The sequence below is a fragment of the Crinia signifera genome, chromosome 4, assembly GCF_055691185.1.
Source record: "Crinia signifera chromosome 4, ASM5569118v1, whole genome shotgun sequence".
Classification (NCBI taxonomy): Eukaryota; Metazoa; Chordata; class Amphibia; order Anura; family Myobatrachidae; genus Crinia; species Crinia signifera.
Window position 1 is genome coordinate 206,437,608 of NC_139220.1, and position 22,779 is coordinate 206,460,386.

At 44.9% G+C, this 22,779-nt stretch overlaps 1 protein-coding gene across 6 annotated transcripts in view; it reads left to right on the forward strand.

Moving 5' to 3' along the window:
- REC114 (REC114 meiotic recombination protein) overlaps positions 1–22,779 on the forward strand; it is a 154,361-nt gene that overhangs the window by 105,513 nt on the left and 26,069 nt on the right. For 2 of the 6 annotated variants that reach the window (XM_083183569.1, XM_083183572.1), the window contains 2 exons: positions 8,080–8,361; positions 9,322–10,046. The exons of 3 other annotated variants lie outside the window; for them this stretch is intronic. In XM_083183569.1, coding sequence (XP_083039695.1) covers positions 8,080–8,361; positions 9,322–9,417 — 378 coding nt within the window. In that variant the 3' untranslated portion in view covers positions 9,418–10,046. Of the gene's footprint in view, positions 1–8,079; positions 8,362–9,321; positions 10,047–22,779 lie in introns of those variants that run through there. One more of the 6 variants, XM_083183573.1, reaches the window with a different exon arrangement.

The following is a 22,779-nucleotide window of genomic DNA, read 5'->3' on the forward strand; positions in this document are numbered from 1 at the left end:
GCACACTCAATCTACACAAGTCGACATGTGTCAACGTGTTCACTCTAATACTAACATAGGTTTTGTATTTAGGATACAATAACATAAACCACATCTAACACCTACAAACGATGTTTCTGCAATGTTTGAAGCACATGACCACTATTTTCAACACAATCTTTGTATAGTACCCCAAATTATGACCTGTACCACTATCTCATCTGCTATGATTTGGATTTCACTACACTCTGGATGTAAGATGCCACCAATCACATTATTGCACTCTCATCTCTCTAACAAAGGATTCCTACATCTGCTTATGACACTGTCAAATCATATATATTTTAAAAGTTATGCATGTTTGTTCACAAGCTAATTTATCATGTTTGGCCCATTCACACATCTTTTTTTAGGGAGGACACATATGAATTCCTACACAAATGTACCTTTTCACCCTTGTTTGTCTGCCTCACCCACTCCATGAGGAAAGCATTGTTTTGGACCTGCTTTTACCTACTACTGTAGGAGCTACCTCACCTGCACACAAACTGCTTTCTCACCTATTAAGTTGCTCTGCACATGTGCTGACACAAACTAATTAGCAGGGAAAAGTTGGATAGGAACATGGGAATGGCCATGGAGAGGGTTACACATGGGAAACTTCCACCACACTTCAACAAATGTTCAAAAATACCCTGGTCAGTAAGTACACATAAATCTAGTATTTGTTTCACACAAGAAATTACACATACCACCATTTAGATTTAATTTGTAAAATTAATTTATTTGCTGTTCAGCATCACAGCTTGACACTTTAATGTGAGAAATCAAAAAAAAAAAAAAAAATATACACACAAATAATAAAACAGCCAGAACAAGAGGTTGCATATCTCCAAACATGTGTTACCCTGCAAATGCAATGGTGAAAGAAATGGGGACACCAGAATACGTACTGCAACAACCAGGGTGACTACTAAGCAAGATACACACCACCAAAAAAAAAAACCTGCATTTGTAGAGGTCAAAATACGAACTTTCATGCCCATGGCACGCAAATGGATCGATGGGCAACTCAGGAAGCGGATGTCCAGTGCAATTTAAACCTTTGGCCTCCAACCACAGAGGAAGTGACCCAGGTCTCATTTGGGCCCTTTTTTGCCCCTTTTAAATGGGGCCTTGGGGACAGGGGCCTTTGGGTCAGCTGGCTTTCGGCGTCTTCCCCTAGTCGCCACAGGAGGGTCAGCCGAGGTGGAAGGTTGGGGAGCAGCTTGGGGTGGGGCAGCAGATGGGGGATTGTCCCTTAGGGACCTGGCGGTGGACAGCTGCTCCGCAAGAAGTTCATTCTGGCGGCTGAGGTGTTGGCCAATGCTTAGCATGCCAGCCGCCAGAGTTTCATTAATGCGGTTCAACGCCTCAACCTGCAGCTGGTTTGTGGCCTTCCACTCCGCCAGAAAATCCGCCACCTGCTGCTGACGGATCGCAGCATCCACCCCTTGCTGCTCGATCCTGTCCAGCGTCACCAACAGGCTCTCACTCAATGTCTCCTGTGGCTGGGGCTGGGGGCGACGTCTTGATGGAGGCTGGACCACCTGCTCCACCTGTGGCTCTGCAGAGGCCGATGCTGCCGGTACATCCTGACTTTCTGCTTCTGCTAGGATAAGAATTGAAAACAATGTCACCATCACATACGCAATAAAAAATATCTTTCTAAATACAATGCATTACTGTGACTTACCATCAAAAGCAGCAGCAAAGACCTCCACCGGGAGCTCACTGTCCATATTGGAGATCCCCCTGATCTCCCCCACATCGATCACGTCACAGGAGTCCAGCTCCAGGGGGGTAAACTCCAAATGGTCAGGCATAGGACCGCTCCCGGTGGACATGCTGTGGTTGTACCGGTCAGTCATCTTCCTCTTCAGGGCACTTTTGAAGTCAGTCCACCTACAAGTTTAAAAATACAAATATCACCATGAGATATGTGCACCACTGTGCTACGTGTAGGGTTACCACCTAGTCCCTTTAATTCTGGACACATGTTACTTACACAGGTTCTGTGGCAGTTTAAAATTAGGTGAAGTGGAGTCTTGAAGTCAGCCAGCCACAGAACCTGTGTAATTAATATGTGTCCGGAATTAAAGGGACTAGGTGGTACCCCTAGCTACGTGACATTTCCTAGTGTGGGTGATCTTTTGTGCCATGTGTGGCCAAATATTTCTTTGATGGACCAAACCATGTGCACTGCAGGTGAGGCAGGTGTAAAACCCCATCCAAATCTGATTATCTCTGCACAAGTAACACCTGCCTCACCTGCAGTGCACATGGTTTTGTCCATCTAAGAAATATTTGGCCAGAAAGAGAGAACTAGAATAAGGGCCTCAGTTCCTGCTGGAGACTGCTGAACAAATTGCCCTGACAAACACACTAACCTTTTCTTCACCGCGTCCCAAGTTCTGACCACTGGTGACACCTGGTTCACTTCCTCTGTGATCTTGTCCCAAAGGTTTCTCCTTGCACTGGCACCTGGCTTCCTGGTTGCCAATTCAATCCATTCGCGTGCCCTGGGCACGAGAATTCGCATTTCGGCCTCTACAAATGCAGGGTTTCTCCTTCTGGTGGTGGTATCCTGCTCAGTCATCACCCTAGATGTTGCAGCACGTTTTCTGGTGGCCCCAGCTCTCTCACCATGCACCTGCTGGGTCACACCTGTTTGGAGAGATGCAACCTCTTGTTCTGGCTGGCTGCTTGGCCCTTGTGGAGCTGGTGGAGGTTCACCAGGGCCTGTTACTGAGGGGCCCGCTTGATCTTGCAGGCGACTCCTCTCTTGGGCCCTCCTTCTCCGCTCCTCTTCCCTCTTCTGTAATGCTTGAAGCATGGATTCGGCTTGTGCTCTCTGCAGAGCGTCCTCTGCTGCTGAATCGTCAGAGTCAGACATGTTTGCAGCAATTGTGGCCTGCATCTGACTGAATATTTATATGTTAATCTCCCGCCACGAACAAGGGGGCGTATATTTTTCCCCGCAAGGTATATGCAAATTTACGCCGATATTTCCCGCCGATAATTGCCGCTTAAATTACGCAGGTCTCAATGCACCTGATCAATCACCCGTATATGTATCTACTCAGGTTGTGGAGCATTGTGGGCTACATCGTGAAATGTGTGCACCTGTCATTCCAATGATGAGTGTTGTCAGCTGGTATCTGTTGGAGTTCGTGTATGCTTTGTGAGTCACATTTCAAAACATCACGTTATAATGCTTTCCTTACATATGTAATGTGTATGAAATTGTCATACAGCAACATGTTGCATTGTGGCCCTTTAGGCAGCGTAGTTATAAGTAGAGTGTTGCGTGTATCATTTTCCGCCTACTGTATATACAGTACTCCTCCCCATGCATATCGCTGTATCGTGCCCCCTTTAAGCAGCGTAGTTATAAGTAGACGGTTGCGTGTATTAATTTCCGCTTACTATATATATATACAGTACTTCTCTTCATGGCAATTGGTGTATTGAGCCCCCTTTAAGCAGCGTAGTTAGGAGTAGACGGGGTGCGTGTATTATTTTCCGCACACTGTAAATACAGTACTTCTCTCTTCATTGAATGCATGCTGTTGGTTGTGGTGTGTATATCGGAACGGTCCGCGTAAGTTTCTATTCGCATCCAGTTTGTTAATATAAGAGGGATTAATAAAGTTAATACCAAACAAACAATTTTTTCGACCAATCAGCAAGCACCAAAAGTGATATATGTACCTGCAATTAATAACTGCGCCATTGCCAATATGACTTCTACAAGAGCCAGGCCCTTTTCTACATGTGAGCTTTTGGCCCTGGTGGAAGTGATGGATCGTCACCTGGGGCCCAGGGGCCCATATGTATCTAATGCGGACAAGCGGCGGGCGTATAATGCTGCCCGCCGCCTGATATTTTCAACAACCGGCGTCCGCAGAAGCCTGGGACAGGTTGAGCGGCGCTGGTCCGACCTGCGCCGGCGGCAGCCGGTTCTACTCAGCAGCCTTCGCCGCCATATTGCCCGATGTAAGTTTTGATTACTAGTATGTCAGCGTTTTTTAGCAATGTTTGGTGTACTTTTTATAAATATGTTCCTGAGTATGGGGGTGTATATGGGGTGTATAGGGGGTGTATATGGGTGTATATGGGGGTGTATATGGGTGTATATGGGGGTGTATAGGGGGTGTATATGGGTGTATATGGGGGTGTATAGGGGGTGTATATGGGTGTATAGGGGGTGTATATGGGTGTATAGGGGGTGTATATGGGTGTATAGGGGGTGTATATGGGTGTATATGGGGGTGTATAGGGGGTGTATATGGGTGTATAGGGGGTGTATATGGGTGTATAGGGGGTGTATATGGGTGTATAGGGGGTGTATAGGGGGTGTATATGGGTGTATAGGGGGTGTATATGGGTGTATATGGGGGTGTATAGGGGGTGTATATGGGTGTATATGGGGGTGTATAGGGGGTGTATATGGGTGTATATGGGGTGTATAGGGGGTGTATATGGGGGTGTATAGGGGGGTTTAAGTAGTTGATCAGTTTTTGGGTGTAGGATATCAAATAGTTTGCATGATAAATGTCTGAAATTTCACAGCAATGATAATTTTGAAGGTTATGAGCATGACTAATGTGAATTTTTCTTTCCCCCTTTTTTATGAAACCCAATCTTCGATTTCTATGCCATCAACATGAACATTTCAGCACGGGCAAGGGCACGCATTGAAGCCCGGGAGCAGGCAGCCCGGGACCAGGCAGCCGAGGAGGAGGAGGAGGAAGAGGAGGAAGAGGAGGAGGAAGAAGAGGAGGAGGAGGAGGAGGAGGAGGAGAAGAAAGAGGAGGAGGAAGAGGAGGAGGAGGAAGAAGAGGAGGAGGAGGAGGAGGAAGAGGAGGAGGAGGAAGAAGAGGAGGAGGAAGAAGAGGAGACCCAGGGTGCAGTTTTCACCCACACAATTTCCCCATCCCCCACCCCCTCCACAACCCCCCCCCCCTCCACAACCCCCCCCCCCTCCACAACCCCCCCCCCCCTCCACAACCCACACCCCCTCCACAACCCCCACCCCCCCCCCTCCCCACCCCATTTCCAACCCCCCTACACCTCTCCACCACCCACCCCCAAACCTCTCCACTCCCCAGTAACACCCAGTACCTCGGGCCAAAGACCAGGACCATCCTCCTTGCTCCTGCCTTCCCCAACCACTCCACAGCCAACCAGCGGCGCCCAGGATGGCTCAAGTAGCCGTAAGTAAATAATGTGTCTAATGTTGACCTACACATTTCTACACATAAGCAATCACAACAACCACATATGTGTATCCAACATCAACATTAGTTGCAACATATCACTGCAGGGCGACCATGAGGTGTGTCCTGTCCTTCTCCAGGAACAAGGGTCCCCTTGGTGGTTTTTTTGAGTGTGGCCATGCCTCACCCCTTGAATAATTGACATAACAGTACATCCAATGAGATATCCGACATTAGTGGTGTGGTAGTTATGTGGTGTTGGGTAACTCCAGTTCCCAGCATGATGTGCAACACAGGGCCAGATTATAATGGAGGCGCAAGGGGTCAGTGCCCCTGGGACCCCCTCTAGCTATGGGCCCCCTGTGGTTGTCATTTTTTTTTTTTAAAAAGACAATGTTTAAGTTATGTTTTTTTTTTTTTGCTAAATGTTTTGTGCATGGGTGGGGTAGTGCTGCAGCTTCACCTATCTGCCAATGTGACAATGATTTATGGTGCTGAGCATCGGGAGGCAAGGCACACTGATTGCACAAGTGTGCAGTGCTTTTCTGGGAGTTGACTAAGTCCCATGACACTTTGCACCAGAGGACAGAGGCTGAGAAGTTTGTGCTGAGCTCTGATTGGTGGAGCTCATTACATACTTCTCAGGTCCATGGAGAACAGCAGCAGCAGCTTAGTCATAGGAGGGTTTTTAATCAGAGGCAGCACTAGGACTGTGAGGTCTCCTCCAGAGTAAGGGGCAGAGGGACAAACACAGGCTTTTCATGTGGTGTGTGTATATATATATATATATATATATATGGTGTCTATTATTATTCCGAGTGCCGCCAACCCCCTGTCTATATATATATATATATATATATATATATATATATATATATATATCCCCTGCAGGTAACCATTGACCAAGTTTATTCTGCCTTTACTCTATGTTTTGACAGTATAATATTCGGCCATGCAGTGTGCGGCCAGTAATGACAAGTGCAAGGGGGCCCCCCGCTCTAAAGTACCCCGGGCCCCCCAAAGGCTTAATCTGCCACTGGTGCAACTTAAATGTCGAGATTGTTTTGGTAATAGTGTGTGAGGCCATGCGGATGCATGCTTTACAAACTATTTTAAATTTAGGACATTGCTGTACAAATTATAGGCCTACAGCTGTAGGCCTATAATTTGTACAGCAATGTCCTAAATTTAAAATAGTAAGGAGTGCTTAAGCCACAACAATGTCATAACCCTTAAATAGCACAGGCTAATTGTGAGGTTAGAGGACAGTCCCCCAAAAACAAAGTACCAATTGGGATACAGCATACATTCATTGATGAAGGAGTAATTGAATTAATGTTATTTACTATGTACAGTATGTGTGTGTTAACATATTTTTTTTTAGTACTGTGTTTACAGCAGACCCATCTTCAATGTAGTTTAAAAATGTATGTGCCCTTCACACATAACTCACAACTTTTTATTATGTACAAATACAACAAACATTTGTTTATGTTATATATTAATTTTTTTTTTTATCCCTTCACTACAGACACTGAACAGCAGCAGGAGGAGGTGGCAGCCCTTATTCGGGAGATCTTCCTGACCCTTTTTTATTTTCAACTTCTTTTTGGCCTACTGGAGGCCCGCATTTAATTTTTTTTTATCCCCCCCCCCCCTTATTATGTTTGTAAGAAATAAAAGTTGATATTGTATTATAAATTGCCTGTGTTTTTAATAATAAATATGTTAGAGGGCTTGTAAGGGTAGGTACATACAGATGTGTAATGTAAGTTATATTAGTAATTTGAGGTGAGGGGTAATGATTGATGTGTAAATGTGTGTGTTTTTGAGTAAAATAACACATAGTGAAAATGCATGAATGTTTAATGTTTTTCGATTAAAACATCACACATAACATCAGGGTAGGTATACATGTTACACATTTTGGACAAACTAATTATGGACATAATTTAGTACATATACAGAAACACCAACATAACTTGATTTAAAAGTAACAGCAATATGGGGACACATAGATAGTGATTAAAATGCCACATTAGAACATAACAAATATACATGTAATGTGGTTTAAAATGTAGTTTTATTAGGTCTTTATTAAGGTAGACAATTGAGTTAATAGAAAACAATAAGTGAATAACAAATAGATTAATTAATCAATTGTCAGATTAGTAGTTGAGAGGCAAGATTTGCAGGTCCATATATGTGAAGGGTATGCCAGCGTGCACGGACGTACGCTCACTCTCACGAGCGGTGACATAAGCTGAGTTTTCCATTGAAAACAATAGGGACCCGTCCGTGCAAGCTGGCGTACGCTCAGATCGCCGCAAGAAGGCGGTGGGGAGACGGAGGAAAGACGGCCGTAGACGGCGCCGTACGCTCAGTCGTACGCTAGTCGACGGAGTGTAAGGGCTGGGCCGACCGCGTACGTTGCCGTACGCTCATTTGTACACCACTCCCCTTCTACGTTATTTCTGCCCGTACGCAAGCGGCCGATTTGTGGGCGGACTTAATCCTAACGGCCGCGTACGGCTAGCGTGCGGTAATTGTGAACGTACGCACGTTTGGCCGCTCCGATCAGAATAAGGCCCTATATGTGTGCTACTTCCTGTTTGACACCCTGTAATGGTGAAAAAATATGTCATTGTGTAGGATTAATGTTTGTGATGCTTACAATGGCCCAAATGTCACAGCATACCTGCCATGTTACAGGCTGTGTTTTGTAAAGGCCACTAAGGAGCTGTTTGGCTGTACAATTATCAGTACTTATAACCTTTGCATTTATAGGTTGATAAGGCTTAATACAAATTACCACTTTTTTGTCTTTTTCCAAACACAGCACGGGAACGAGCAAGACAGGCCCGAGAAGACACAGAGGCCTCCCAGGCCCAGGAGGATGCGGAGGCAGTCATGGCGGAGGAGATTGCCATTGAAGAAGGGGTGGCGGAGGAAGAGGAAAGGGAGGAAGTGGCGGAAGAGGAAAGGGAGGAAGTGGAGGAGGAGGTCTGGGCAGCGGAGGTGGTGGCAGTGGAGGACGAGGTGGCAGAAGAGGAGGAGGTGCCACATGTGGAGTCCACAGGAGAAGAGGAGGCCTGTGAGGTGGTGCAGGTACCAGAAATTAGTATGTATCGATAAAGATTCATTATTCCTTTTGTCGTCTTCTATTTGCTTTGTAGCACTGGTGATTCAATTGTTTTTTTTCAATACTAAAAAGTGATAAAACAAACTGGGTAGCAACAGACACACTTAGGGGTTAGATAGGGTGGGCAAACCATCCCTTTCATCCTGGACACATATTAATGACACAGGTTGTGCGGATGGCTTTCATGTCGATTTTAAGTGCCACTGAACCTGTGTAGTTAATCTGTATCCTGGAAGAAAGTGATGACTTGCTCATGTAAGGGTTACATGTCTCTGCTGCAAGCATACAATCTGTAGCCTCATATAGGTGAGTAGAGTTTACTGGTGATTGATCTTTGTAAACTAGATTCAGTATGGCATAAATGGAGTATGGACAGGCGTGGCTTAGACTGGAGTAACAAGTGGTCAGTGCCCCTGGGCCCTCCTCTAGCTAACCACCCCCTGCGGTCTGCATGTATGTTTTGCACCATAATTGTGTGTTGATTTGGTCTTAGTAATGCTTTTGAGCATGGGAGTGGGTTAGTGCTGCAGCTTCCCCTAACTGGCATTATGACAATGATTTCTGGAGCAGACCATCAGCAGGCAAGCCATGCTTGATTGCACCAATGTACTGTGCATTCCTGAGAGTTGTGTAACTCCCCAGCCAGGCTCCATCATATAACAGACACAGTTCTACAGAGTAAAGGGTATAGGGCAAAAATCTGGCTTTCCATGTAGTATGTATGCATGTATGTATAGGTGTATGTGTCATATATAGTTATATATGTGTCTTATATATATATATATATATATATATATATATATATAATATATATATATATATATATATACACATATACACACACACCTGTCACGGTGCATGTTTAAAATGTAGGTATGAATATGTTAAATGTATGCATGAATATCATTATTAATTTTTCCATTTGTATTTCGTCCACAGATGAGCCTGCCCAAGCAGAGGAGGGTCTCCGTGGGGCCCTCCGAAGAATTAGAGCCCACATGCGGCAGATTATGGCCGAAATGGACCGGCTCATAGATGGGCCAAATTAATTTTGTTGAAAGATATTTTTTCCTACATTTCTTCGTTCGATTAATAAATAGTTATTTAAAGTTCAAAGTTGTCAGTGTTTTTTTCTAACATGCAAAAGTATATGTGTAACTTGTTTAAAATCTTTTAAATAAGCCAAATGTAAATAGTGTATATAGATGTATGTTAGGGTCACATGCTGTAAGGGTTAATGTGTGTAATGAATGTAGTAGGAATGTGGGTCAGTATAGATGAGCATTTAATTGATTGAAATAGATAACAATCCCTTTTTAATGAGGTTGCCTAATTGCCTAAGTGGGTCATGTGATCGCTGTGTGTACTCAGTAAAAAAGTTTGGGATTGAGCGTAAATACTCCGCATCGGTGCGTACGGACAGCTTCCCGTACGTTCTGACGCGGTAAGACCGTGCTTGTGCGGGAAGACCGTGCAGAATCTGTACGTTTCCACCGCACACGCACGGTTTGTATGTCGTCCGTACACACGCCCTGTTCTTAAAGAGTGAGTCCGTCCGAATGCGGAGGACACGTGGGCGTTTCTACGGACGTTGGCCGTACGCCACCGCACAGCGTGGCGTGCGGACCGCACCGTAAGAATTCGGGAAAGTACGCACCGATCAGAATAAGGGCCTATATGAGGCCCTATATACTGTATTCCTTAAAAGGTTTCTTTAGGTTTTCTCCTCACTCAGAATGTTGCAGGAATCACGTGTCACGAATCCGTAAAGGTGAAAAATGATTTATTCCACAAAATCAGGAACAGACATATTGATTGAAAAATTTACAAGAAAAAGGTAAAAAATGGTTAAAAAAGATTAGTTTAAAAATATATACATTGACCGTACAGACTCGCTGAACTACCCCTGTATCCGGAATAGAGGAAGACCGTCCCAGTTGGATAAAAAGGTAAGTCTTATACAATCAAAGGTGCCCCTCCACTCACCAACATGTTTCAGGCCAAGGTGTAGAGGGTGTGTTTTAAGCCCTGTTATTTATACCTAGGACCATCAGGCATGTTTCAAAACATGGAGATTGGCTTCAAACAAAACATTTCATAAAATCCTATTTGCTTCCTACAGTAATACAAACATAATCCTGTTAGCATTCCCCAACACCTTCTTTATACAAGGGTCAGAATAAAACACCCTAGCAAGAAGAGAGAGTGGTGAGAGGAGGAGACAATTGTTGCAGTGCATAGTTCCTTTGGATGGTGAAACTGTGTGCAGCTGACACTTGGTACATATGCCTCACCTGTCCCTCTCCCCCTTAGCTGCATATCCTGTCTTTTACCATCTTCTTCTCTCACCACGCACCCCTACCATGGGGTGTCTTAACTCTTCAATGCTGATCTAGCCCAATATAAAGGTCTGGTCTATATCTCACTTTTGGTATAAATTCTGTGTTGTTGCCCATTTTGTGGGGGGGGGGGGGGGGGGGAGAGAGAAGGGATAAATGCAGCAGAGTATGGAAATTTCCAATCTGTATCAAAATCTGTTCATACAGCTAAGAATCCGATCCATACTGTACTTGTTACTTCCTCGTCCGTTTGAGTATCACATTGTTTTACTAGTTAAAAGACTTATTTAGGTCAGTACCTACTATGCAAAATTCCCTCCCTCATTCAACAAGTCCCTCTCCTAACTTCCAAACATTTAAGCTTTCCCAACCTACTAACATTGGCCCTTATTCTGATCTGTGCGGAAATTCCCGCATTCTTACGGAGCGGTCCGCACGCCACGGCGTTTTGCCGCATGCGGCCATCGTCCGTCGAAACGCCCACGTGTCCTCCGCATTCGGACGGACTCACTCTTTAAGAACAGGGCGTGTTTACGGACGACATACAAAGCATGCGTGTGCGGGAGAAACACTCCGATTCGGCACGGTATTACAGAGTATTACAGAGTATGCTCGGGAATACCGCATCCGAACGGGAGCCAAGCGGTGCTACCGCACGTAAGCGGAGTATTTACGCCAAACAACCCACTATGAAGTATCTTCTGCAATACATCACATGACCCACTTATTCAATTACCTATCCTCATAAAAAACTGCTTATTTGGACTTGGAATCAATTAGATTCCAATATATCCTTACAAGCATGCCTAACACATGCATTGCACACATTAACCCTTACAGCAATTGAAGTGCAATGGTTTCAATTAAAGCACTGACAAGCGGCCTATTAGTGAGTAATGAGTAAAGGAGTAGATTCTATTGGGTTCAGGTGTTAATGGTTGTAGTCATTAGGCGTACGTTCGCCTACCGCATGAACGAGTGGTGTCCGCAAAGCAATAGTACACTTGTGGACACCGCACATTTCTGCCCTTTTTGATCGCGTGCATTCGGAGTGGTTTCCGAATGTACGCCCCCCAACATAAGTGTACTCCCCCGTGTCCGCCCATGTTTCCGCCCCGTTTTGCCCACTTTGAAACTACGCCCATGTGTCATTCCGCATGACGCCCATAATACGCCCCTATTTCCCGAATGATCGCGGTGAACAGTTCTGGACGGGATTTGGCCGAACTGGTACCGAGTCAATGCGCGGCACATGCGCGTAGCGTTCTCCACGCATGTGCAGACGCCGTAAAGACGCGATCCGAAAGTACGCGGTAAAGTCCGCGTCAATCAGAATAAGGGCCATTGTGAGACTATAAAATATAGTCCTGCTAGGCATTTTTCCAATCAGTCTATCCTGGCTAATATGCAATATCTCATTTAGGGACAGATTCTCTAAGCTTCAAAAGTGATAAAATGGAGAGTGATAAACAGCCAGCCAATCAGCTCCTGTCTGACTTTTTTTAAACACAGTCCGTGACATGGCAGGTAGGAGCTGATTGGCTGGAGAATCTAGCTGGAGCTTAAGGCCGCCATACACTACGCGATTTGGGCCCGATTTGACCCGATTCGGAGGAATCGGGCCAAATCGCATGTGCAGACATCCCATCCGACCCGATGTGCGGTCCCGTGTGCATCGGGTCGGATTCGGGAGGTCGGACGGGCTGCATATAAGATTTGTTAAATCTTATGTGCAGCCCAAGGTGGGCAGGGGACGCAGCGTATAGTACGTGCGGTGGAGGGAGCCGAGCGGGGGACTGTAAGCAGGGAGCCGGGCTAGAGAGGCAGTGGGCGCACTGAGAGCTCTCAGCCAATCACTGACTGTTAATTCATTTCTATGTCCGCCCGCTGCTGCCCGGCTTCCCCTACGCTACCCGGTCTCTGCTCTCTGGTCCCCTCGCGGAGTTCACCGCCTGGACCAGTGCGCCCACTGCCTCCCCTGCCTGGCTCCCTGCTTGCAGTCCCCCGCTCGGCATCTGGCTCCCTCCACCGCAGGTACTACAGGCTGCATCCGCTGCCTGCTTGCAGCCCCCATGCCCTGCTCAGCTCCTGGCTCCCGCTGACAGCAGCTCCCCGGGGGGACTGCATGTGATAAATCGCATGCGATTTATCACATGCAAAACCTGGCACATCAAGTGCCAAATCGTATGTGACCCCCCCAGGGGAGTTGTCAGTAGATTATGTCCGACTTGTCCTTTGGACAAGTCGGCCTAATGTATGAGGGCCTTTAGACATTCTAGCCCTAAATCTTCTGTATTAAGCTTTTTTCCCCCTCTTGATTGTAAGCTTGCGAACAAGTACCTTTTGTTTCTTAATCCTCATCTTGTTTTTTTTACTTTGTTCCTTAAAGCACTGCAGAGTTTACTGCCCTTGTGAAAATAAATGTTCAAAACAATTATAATTAGTGCCAATTGAATTTACAAACACCTGTACATATCATAAATCACAATATAATTAGATAAACATAATTTTAATTTGTCATTTAATTTGTCTTCTAAGTTAAATAAAGAATGTTACAATTTTCATACCTCATCCAGGACAAATGTTATTTATATGTACTGTGACAAACTAAAGCATTAGAATAATATGACTAAAGGCCCCCATACACTGGGCGATTTACTTGCAATTTGGGTTCTTTTCCTGTTATTGCGGTAATCAATCACAGGAAAAGAGCCAAAATTGCTGGTGACTGACAGTGGGTCCGATGCAACATGCTATCCCAAATGTATTGCATCGGACCTTCTGAGTCGACCCTGCTGCAGTAGCAATCTATTGGATTGCTTCTGCGCCGGACCGGCTTGTCTGGGATTGCATGCGATATATTGCATGCAAAAGGACCACATGCAATATACCCTGGAAGGTCTCGGGCAGCTCAAGGGAGCACTGCGTGCGACTTCTCCGAGGGGAGAAGTCGCTGCAGTGTATGGGGGCCTTTAGACTAGATATTGAAATTCCCAGGATTCTAAAAACAGTAACAAATATATCTTATCTGTAGCCCTGGAAGCACTCTTTCTTTTTGTGTATGTATTACAATATCAATGAGTACAGTCATTAGCATTACTTAAAAGCCCTTATCACCTTTTAATAGTATTCCTTCTTGATATAGAAGTGGCTCTGACATTGTGCAGGCATTAATGAAATGGGGCCTGGGTTTGTGTGTAATTTTATGAAATAGTAGTCTTTTAGTTAATAGAAAAAAAACATATTAAATTAATTACAACTTTTCGCTGCTCATGCTTGTTTGTTGAGACAAAATTACACCCTTGGTGCGGAATCCCCCCCCGCTGCGACATTGCCGAAGGAATGTTTTGTTTTTTTCTATAAGCCGCAGGAGCAAATTAGATGCACACTGAAGGCGTTGAGATCGTATCAATTGCCATGGTTTTTATTTCAACATGTCGATGTTGTATAGATAATTACTAATGGAAAATCCAACATAAAAGTAAACTAAAGTTCCTAGACCTGGTTAAACCCATTTACTCTACTGTGAGAGTAAATACTGTGTATTTTCTCCATACTGGTAGTAAATCAGATTTTTTATTTAAATATATGCAGAAATGGAGGAGAAGGTTGTTTCCAACATTTGGGTAAAGAACACCTAGCAGCTTAAAGCACATAAAAAGTTCATTTATTTAAAAAAAAATTACCTAAAAAGAATACCAGGAGACTTAATATAGGCATCCATGGGCTTTCAAATACTAATCTGTAGAGAATATCACTTGCCATTTTCCCAATCTCACTCCATTAAATAAGAGCTTTTGTACAGGTCCACCAGATGTGTGCAAAGTCACCCACCTGTCCAAATCCTTGCCAACAAACTGGAGTGGAAGAAGGAAAAATATTACGCAATCTGGTCTGTACAATATACCATCTAAAATACATTTGACAAGAATGCCTCCTCATGTTTAAGAACAGAGTCCAAGCCATAAAGATATTATTAAATACAGTAACATTTATATAATAGCCTTTCTTGTTGGGGAGAAATAGTTTGGTTTTCCAAAATGAGTCAATTTAAAAAAAAAAATAACCCCCCAAAAAATTATCTATAGGTAAAGAATGTAGATAGGCTCTAAATTGTAAATACTCAAAAAAAATTGTAGTCTAATACGGCCTACACACATGCCGATATTAAGGCATTTTCTAAGCGATTTTGCTTAGTTTTGCAAAATCGCTTAGAAAATGCCCTCACATCGGTGTATGTGTGGGGACTATATCAGCAGCAATGCGCGTCCCCGCGCGTCTTTATCGCTGGCCGAGATTGATGAACAGTGTCCATCAATATCGGCATCGTCAGGGTTCTCCCACCAGAGAACACTTGCGCTGTCTGCTCGCTTAGCACACAGAGCTAACAGCTCGCTCTGTGTGGGGGCTGTCAGCTCTGTGTGCTATGCGATAGCGGCGCAGCACAGCCCGACCTAGCATAGCTAGGTCGCCCTACACACATCGCTATGTGTGTAGGGCCCTTTAGTTATATATTTGTGTATCAGAGACTCTAATGAACAACATAAGTTTACTTTAGTACCAATAATGAGACTGAGGTTTACATGGTAACAACACATAAACTAAATGTAGATAAATACTGTATATAGCCACGTGGTTTGCTGCTGGGCCATGGCCGCTCATGCCTGTTTGGTGCACTAATGTCACACACAGTGTGGAATCTGTGTGTGTGTGTGACAGTATGCTATCACTGCTCAATACATTTCTTTGAGCTGCGGGAGCGAACTAGACAAGAGCTGCAGGGTGATGGGATAGCGCCACATCTCCGCATATGTTGCAAGTGGCAATTGGCGGGGCAGAAATGAGCATGGCTACATCTGTAGTTTACTCACCCAATCCAATATGAATCCATGGCAAATCTATTGTAGGGTAAAACCAAATGAGCGCCTGATATGTATTGCATAATATGAATAATTCCTCAAATCTGGTAAACCCCGACTGCTTTTTGCACCTGGTGTAAGGTCTCAGAAGGAATAGCTAATGGGATAGCTTGCATAAGGTAAAGATTTCTCAGTAATACAATCATCTTAACACTTTGAGTGCCAACATCTGTGAGCAATGCGCAAAATATCTGCTAAACATGCCAACATATGTGAGAGCTGTGTAAAACATGTATTTCATCATCTCTATAGAGATATGCAAAATATTGTCTAAAAAAGCCAGTGTTGCTAATATTTGTTAAATAAATGTAAATAAAAAATATTTCCTATATAAGGTTGATATCACAGGTCATTATGATGAATTCAAATTTTTTCTTGGCAATTTTCACTCCAATTTTGACATATTCACTTGGCACTCAGAGGGTTAATGGAGGCCATTCTACCAAACCAAGATATCATTTGTTTCCTCCAGACCTGGAGGTCAGAAATAATTGAGGCAAAGAGAGAAGGAAAATTAGGTTTACATTGAGACCTAATATTTTTCGTAAATACATAGATATTTAATTTTCTTATTACACTACACAAAAATTTAATATTAGCACGTTAAATCTTAGTAGTTACCGGAATATGTAGTGGTAAGGCGTTAGCATTATTTATCTGATAGCCCGATATAATGGAATAAAAGGCCATATTCTTAAAACAAATTAAACATGCAAGAGTTTCGATATGATGTAAAATGTGTTTGAGTATTTTGTATTTATAAATTTTGGGGGTTTATATTAACATTCCATTCTAATAAATAGATGGATGTTTTTGGAACGTATCTGGATGTATCATATGATACTATAATATACTGTATTATGTTACATATTATAAAACTAATTACCGGTAGCTCCTTCTCTCATACCACATTTAGAGCCGCATTTATCAAATAATTATTTGCGGCTAAATCCCTTTCGGGGGTTATCCACAAATATTAAGCATCACCATAATGTACCAAAGGGGAAACCGCAGCAGGAATCTCCGATCCTGCTACGATCCCCCCTGCACTGCCGACGGCCACATCCCCCATAGGTTTCTTCACATCCCTGAGATGGTGATAGCCCATTGTAGCCTATGAGCTACTGATTGCAGTGCGGTCGGCGGGGGGACAGCGCAAACCCCCGGCTTCCGGCTGAGTGCCCTGTCCTTGTGAGGGTGGGATGATACATCCCACCGTTAGGATTGCATTTTACAATGTGATCCTGGGCAGTAATATTCCGCCCAGCAATGCGATCAATTATAAATGGGCCCCCTGAGGAATTTCTTTTCTGTCTAATTTTTTATATCCCTGCATTTTCTTAAATTAAATATATACAAAATTGTGCACATTGTATTACCCCGTTTCAGAGCACCATCCCAGAAGAAGTCCTACTTTATGTGGCTAAATGTGTATTGCTACTCAGGTGAAACTTGATGTTGCTCATCTGCCTGCCACCTGCTTACTGTAAACAAAGTACACCATTCACTGATGTTGTTTTAATACCTCTGTCTTGTCCGTGAGTTCCCAAACTATATGGTATCTATGCATCTTTTTGCTACACAAAACAGTATTATAACATTATCTTGACTGTTTTCTTGCTTATTGAGACAGTGGCCCATATTCAATGCAGCCAGCGAGGGGTTTAAATGGCGGGGATCGCAGAAAATCAGCAATCCTCACTGTTTAACCCCCTCGCCAGCTGCTCACCCTATTCTATATTCTGGGGAAATCCTCGCTGTCACAGGATTATTATTATTATTATAATTTTATTTATAAGGCGCCACAAGTGTTTCGCAGCGCCGTACAAAGGAACAATACAGGGAGACAAAACTTGGCAGCTGGCAGGATGGTGAGGATACCCCCATAAAGCTAGGCTCACAGCTGCATTTAGCCACTGGTCTATTTCTGCGGCCACATCAGCCAATTCCACCTAGTTTTTGGAGAAAGGGTGATTCGGCATATGTGGGGGGGGGGGGGTCAGTTGAACACTGACAGGGCCAGCTGTGACAGCGAGCAGGCAGCCTTGCTCTCTGTCACAGCTCGCCCCTGGCATTGAATATACCCCTATGTGGTGGCTGCTAACGTGAAGGCTTAGCAAATGAATGTGTAGAAGATTGGTTGCTAAAGTATGTAGATGTATTTGTACATAAGAAATACTTCAATCTGTATCAGAATCAAAATTGTTATAAAATTTCTATTGCGTGAACTATGGGGGCTATTCAGAGCTGATTACTGTTGTGTGAGAATTACCAAGGCAATCGATTTATGAAACAACTGTGCATGCACATAGAACATAGCGAGCATGTGCGAGGCCAAACAGCAACAAAAATCAGTGTAATCCACTCGCAACTTGACTGGCAGCTGCCTTTTAGGGGTGGTAACATGACGTTTTCTGGGAGTATGAGGTGAAAAAGGTGTTTTAAGAGAGGGCATGTGACGTCAGCTGTCTGTCCACAGTTGTGGAAGGGTCAGAGTTACACATACTAGCACAGACTGGAAAAATCATTTGATGGTGAGTGAGTTGCGTATGGATTTGCAGACTTGCACAGGGCGGGGTTTCTCTCTGTCTGGGTGGCGACTCTCTGATCACAGACCTCTGCAGACTCGCACAGGGCGGGGTTTCTCTCTGTCTGGGTGGCGACTCTCTGATCACAGACCTCTGCAGATTTGCAGAGCAGAGATCAGGTGTGAATCAGGCCATATGTTCCCAGCAAACTAGTATACTACTTCTGATAAATATTGGCCGTTCTCTTTATCTGCTTGCCTCTCTTGTGGGATTGCTCCAAACTAACTGAGTTTTGGGAGTAGTATTAGGCATTTTATCATTTTGGTCAGCATCCATGTAAATGTGCCATATTTATCCATATACTTTCTGCTCCCCATTTAAATTTGCCATTAACCCTTTTGGCCCCTTGTCCATTTAATTAGACATTATTATTATTATTAAATGGGTTGTGTAAATTGTGTTGTGATGACGGTTGCCATTCAAATCCCAATGTCAATTTAAATGTATGTAGTAAATACTATGAAAATTTTCCTGGCAGATGCTAGAGTATCAAGCTATCAAATTAGAAAGAATCACAATGTTTTAGTGTGCGAGCTACAATGCTTTATGTACTAAAAGGGCCTAATTTATCTACCGGAAATATGCAGTGGCTCAGAAAGGGTTAAATCAAAATTAGCCAATATAAAATGTCTGCTTCCATGCTACAAAACCATCTCCCCCATTCAGAGGCATAGGGAAGGGAGCCAGTAGAGCACACGCTCCGGGCGCAAATGAGCTGGACGGGAGTCCAGGGACCGGGACCATGGCCGCCGAGAGGGGAGTGGGTAAAGTTTACCGGACACACACACACTTTTTTATTTTGCAGTGGCGGGTGCATGGGCTGGGCGGCCTGGTCTGAGGGAGATCGGGGTAAGCTTAGCAAAGAGGCGGCGGCGGCGCTGCGTGAAACAGTTGTTAGGATGGGAGTCGAGACACACACACAGCTGATCCAGCAGTCCTCCACTGCTGCGGAGCTCTGCTGACACTCGCGAGATGGTTATTTCATCATCTCGCGTGTCTGCAGCTGCAGCAGCGTATGTCCCGACTCCCATCCTGACAACTGTGTCACACAACACTGCCGCTACATACCAAGCTGACCCCCTCTCCTTCAGACCTGGCAGGGGGACTGAATGCATGTAGGAAGGAGGGGGATGGATTCACAGGGTGGTGATCGTCCCCCTTCCGCTAGAAGAAAAGTCAGGCTCGGCAAGTGCGGTGGCTGGGTATGTGACAGGAATAGCCACAGAGGAGAGCTACTTGTCATCCAGCAAAACATGCCCTTGGGGTAGTTGTACTGTGGATCGCACCCCACTGGTGTGACTTCTAGGGATATTCTGAAAACTTGCTGCTGCTATCCTCTTTTGCCAGGCTGCCCCTGCCTGTATGCGCCTGCTCTCACCTGGTAAGCAGCACATCTGTGCCTGATATGTGCACTGCTCCCTGCAGCAGATATGGCGGTGGTGTGCTTGTATGTGGCTGGCTGCGACCTGCACTGTGCTGGAGCCTCGGCACCTGCTTCACAGCCTCCAGCCTAGATCCTGGCAAAATTGTATAACTAGTATGAAGATCACCGCTGTGTGGGGCAGTAACTGCGCCACCTGCAGTGTGCTGGCATCGGCAGGGGAAGGCTGCTCTCATTACATGCAATAGTGAGGGTAAGGTATAATGATATCCCCTGGCACCGCCTGTGGAAGTTGCCTAGATCGGTCTAGTGTGTGCGGTAGCTGTGGTGATGCCCTAGCCATTGCATAGCACATAATTGCTGCAGGCGCTGGCAGCGGCATTCCAGCACGGCTGGATGTCAGCAATGCACAGTAATGGGTATCATGGTGTGCAGTTGCGGTGTAATGGGCGTCACTGTGTGCAGCTTATTGTGTAATGGGCATTATGGTTTGTTATATAGTATGTAATGGGCATTACAGGGTGTTATATAGTATGTCATGGGCGTAGAGTGTGTTATATAGTATGTAATAGGCGTACAGTGTGTTATATAGTATGTAATGGGCATTACAGTGTGTTATATAGTATGTAATGGGCATCATGTGTGGCCTTATGTGTAATTGGCATTATGGCATGTGCCTTTATGTGTAATTGGTATTACAAAGTTTGCTAAAATGTGCAATGGGCATTACGGTGTGTGGTATAATGTTGGGCCGCACCCACTTATCACTGCGCAGGAGCCTCACCTACTACATAACGCGCAAAACATGCCCTTGCTCCGGGCGCCGTGGCACCTAGCTACACCACTGCCCCATTCCACCATGTAGTGTTGAATAGTATATGGTTTGTGAATAACTTTCACAAATTACAGTACCTCTGGCATTTTTTGCAGTCCTCATAGCTTTAGCCGACGAATCTTTATTTTTGCATTCCAACTAATCTTTTTTATTCTCATTTCGTTGTTTAACAATAGTTATTTTCAGATGTACTTGTATTGCATGCTGTTGAAATGATCTGTGAACTGATTCAGGTACTTAAAGCTTTTTTGCACCAGCCACATTGTTAAATGAGTCTAAGTGCCGGGTATCGAGAGGTTGTGTGTGTGTGTGTGTGTGTATGTATATATATATATATATATATATAATGTCAATGAAGATCACAGTTGCCGTAACTAGTAAAAAGTGGGCATGTGCTTGTGGTGCAGAGTCCATAAAGATATAATATTCACACTCACCCTCTTGTAGAAAGAGAAGTTAAAGAACCAGCACTCCAAATTTGAAGATCCAACAAAGTTTTATTTAAGGCATGAAGAAAATATGCACACATGTTTCAACTGCACAGTGCAGTTTTCCTTAATATTTGAGCCTTTATACATACGGTATTGGTATATTTTCTTTGTATATACATGCTTGTAGGGAGAATGAAAACTCCATTACAGCCAGCACATATTGTGGTTTAGCAGCACCACCAACTGCATGTTCAGAGGAAATGCTTTTTTAATATAGCGGTTCTCTAGTCAGATCTGCAGAATCTGCTTCAAGCCATAGTTAATTCTATGCTTATTTTACCACAGCTGCATTACGGTAGGCTTTATTGATCAGCAATAGATTGCATGGTGATCACAGAGACTGCCCATTGTCAAATTAAATTTAACCTAATACTGTGTTCCACTAAGTTTAGCACTGCGGCACTTTCTGTGATCATTATGCTACGTGTTGCAGAGAGCCAACAGACAGGAGCTTGATGCTGAACACTGATAAGATATGACAGGAAAGAGTTTTACTGCTATGCCCCGCCTTTGAATATAAAGCTGTAATACTGAGAGAAGCTCAGATTATACATACATTTTTTAAGTCAACACTTCCTAAAAAGACACAGACATTGTTCTGGATTTTCTGACTTTAATCTGCTGTTTGTGGTGACTAAACTACTCACCTAGTAATCATATTATAAGATGCTGATCAGAGGCAGATTGGGATGGAATACCAGCCTATGGAATTTCTGTATCAGCCCTCATAGAGACAGTCTGTTCAGGGCATAGGGTCTGTTGAAGGGTCAGGATCCCTCTTCTTAGAGCCTGATTCTGAGTTGGACACAGATGCAGCCAAAATTGGGCTAACTTTAATAGGATGAGAGATTCAGAAAGTGAGAGATTTGGTAAGAAATCTCGGTACTTGTGTATTATCACGGCGCCCAGTACGCAAATAGTTTAGTGGGCTATTCTGCGTAGGGACATCGCATCGCACACCGTGTATAATGCTGTGAGATGCGATGTGTGGCACCTCACTGCAGTGGTGCTCGTGATCTATCCCTGCAGCTCAAATGGAGCTCAGCAATGGTGGCCAATGCTGCTGGTGGGACCCTGTTCCTTCTGTCCAGTACTAAGGGAGTTAACCAGGCCAGCGAGCACCCCAGCTCTCTTTCAAGTGCAAGAGGCCTGCCTTGCTCCTGATTGGCCGGTTAGAGAGCGCAGAGGAAAAGAGGTCAGAGGTGAGGAAACGGCAGAGCTGAGCAACGGGAGAAGGAAGCGTGCTGCGAGAGAGAAGAGAAGCGCGGCTAATCTGTTTGCAGAGCGGTGCGCAGCGGGCTTCCGGAGAGGAGCAGCGTGCAGGCGGAGACCAGCAGGGAGAAGAGCGGCCGCCATCGCGAAGTCCGGGCGGAGAGAGGGAGTCGGGCCGTGCCGCTGAGCAGAGCCGGGAGGTGAAGGAGGCGCCGACCGCGCACCGACTTAGGGGGCAGCCACGGACAGCAGAGCCGCAGGACGGGACCCGGGCGCAGGAGAGGTGTCGCTGCAGGAGTCAGGAGGATCGTTACTGGCCGGAGCCGGCATCTGTAAGCTGAAGTAGCAGGTACCCAGGGTTTAACCTCACGCAAGGCGGCCTAAAGCCTCCCAGGGCACCCAATTGAATCACCGACCCACTTGTCCCATTACCCAGCCCTTATACAGGACAGTGTGCTATACCCAGGGAACGGGACCGTGAACAGACCGCTCAGCCTCACCTCCCTTGTTAAGCAGAGACTGCCTTATCACTACCCCCGCACCAGCCATTTGTTAAGGCGGGCCTTCACCCTCATTCGCAGCCCCACAGAGCCCTGAGTGCAGGGGCTTCACACACCTGGCCAAGGAGAGGC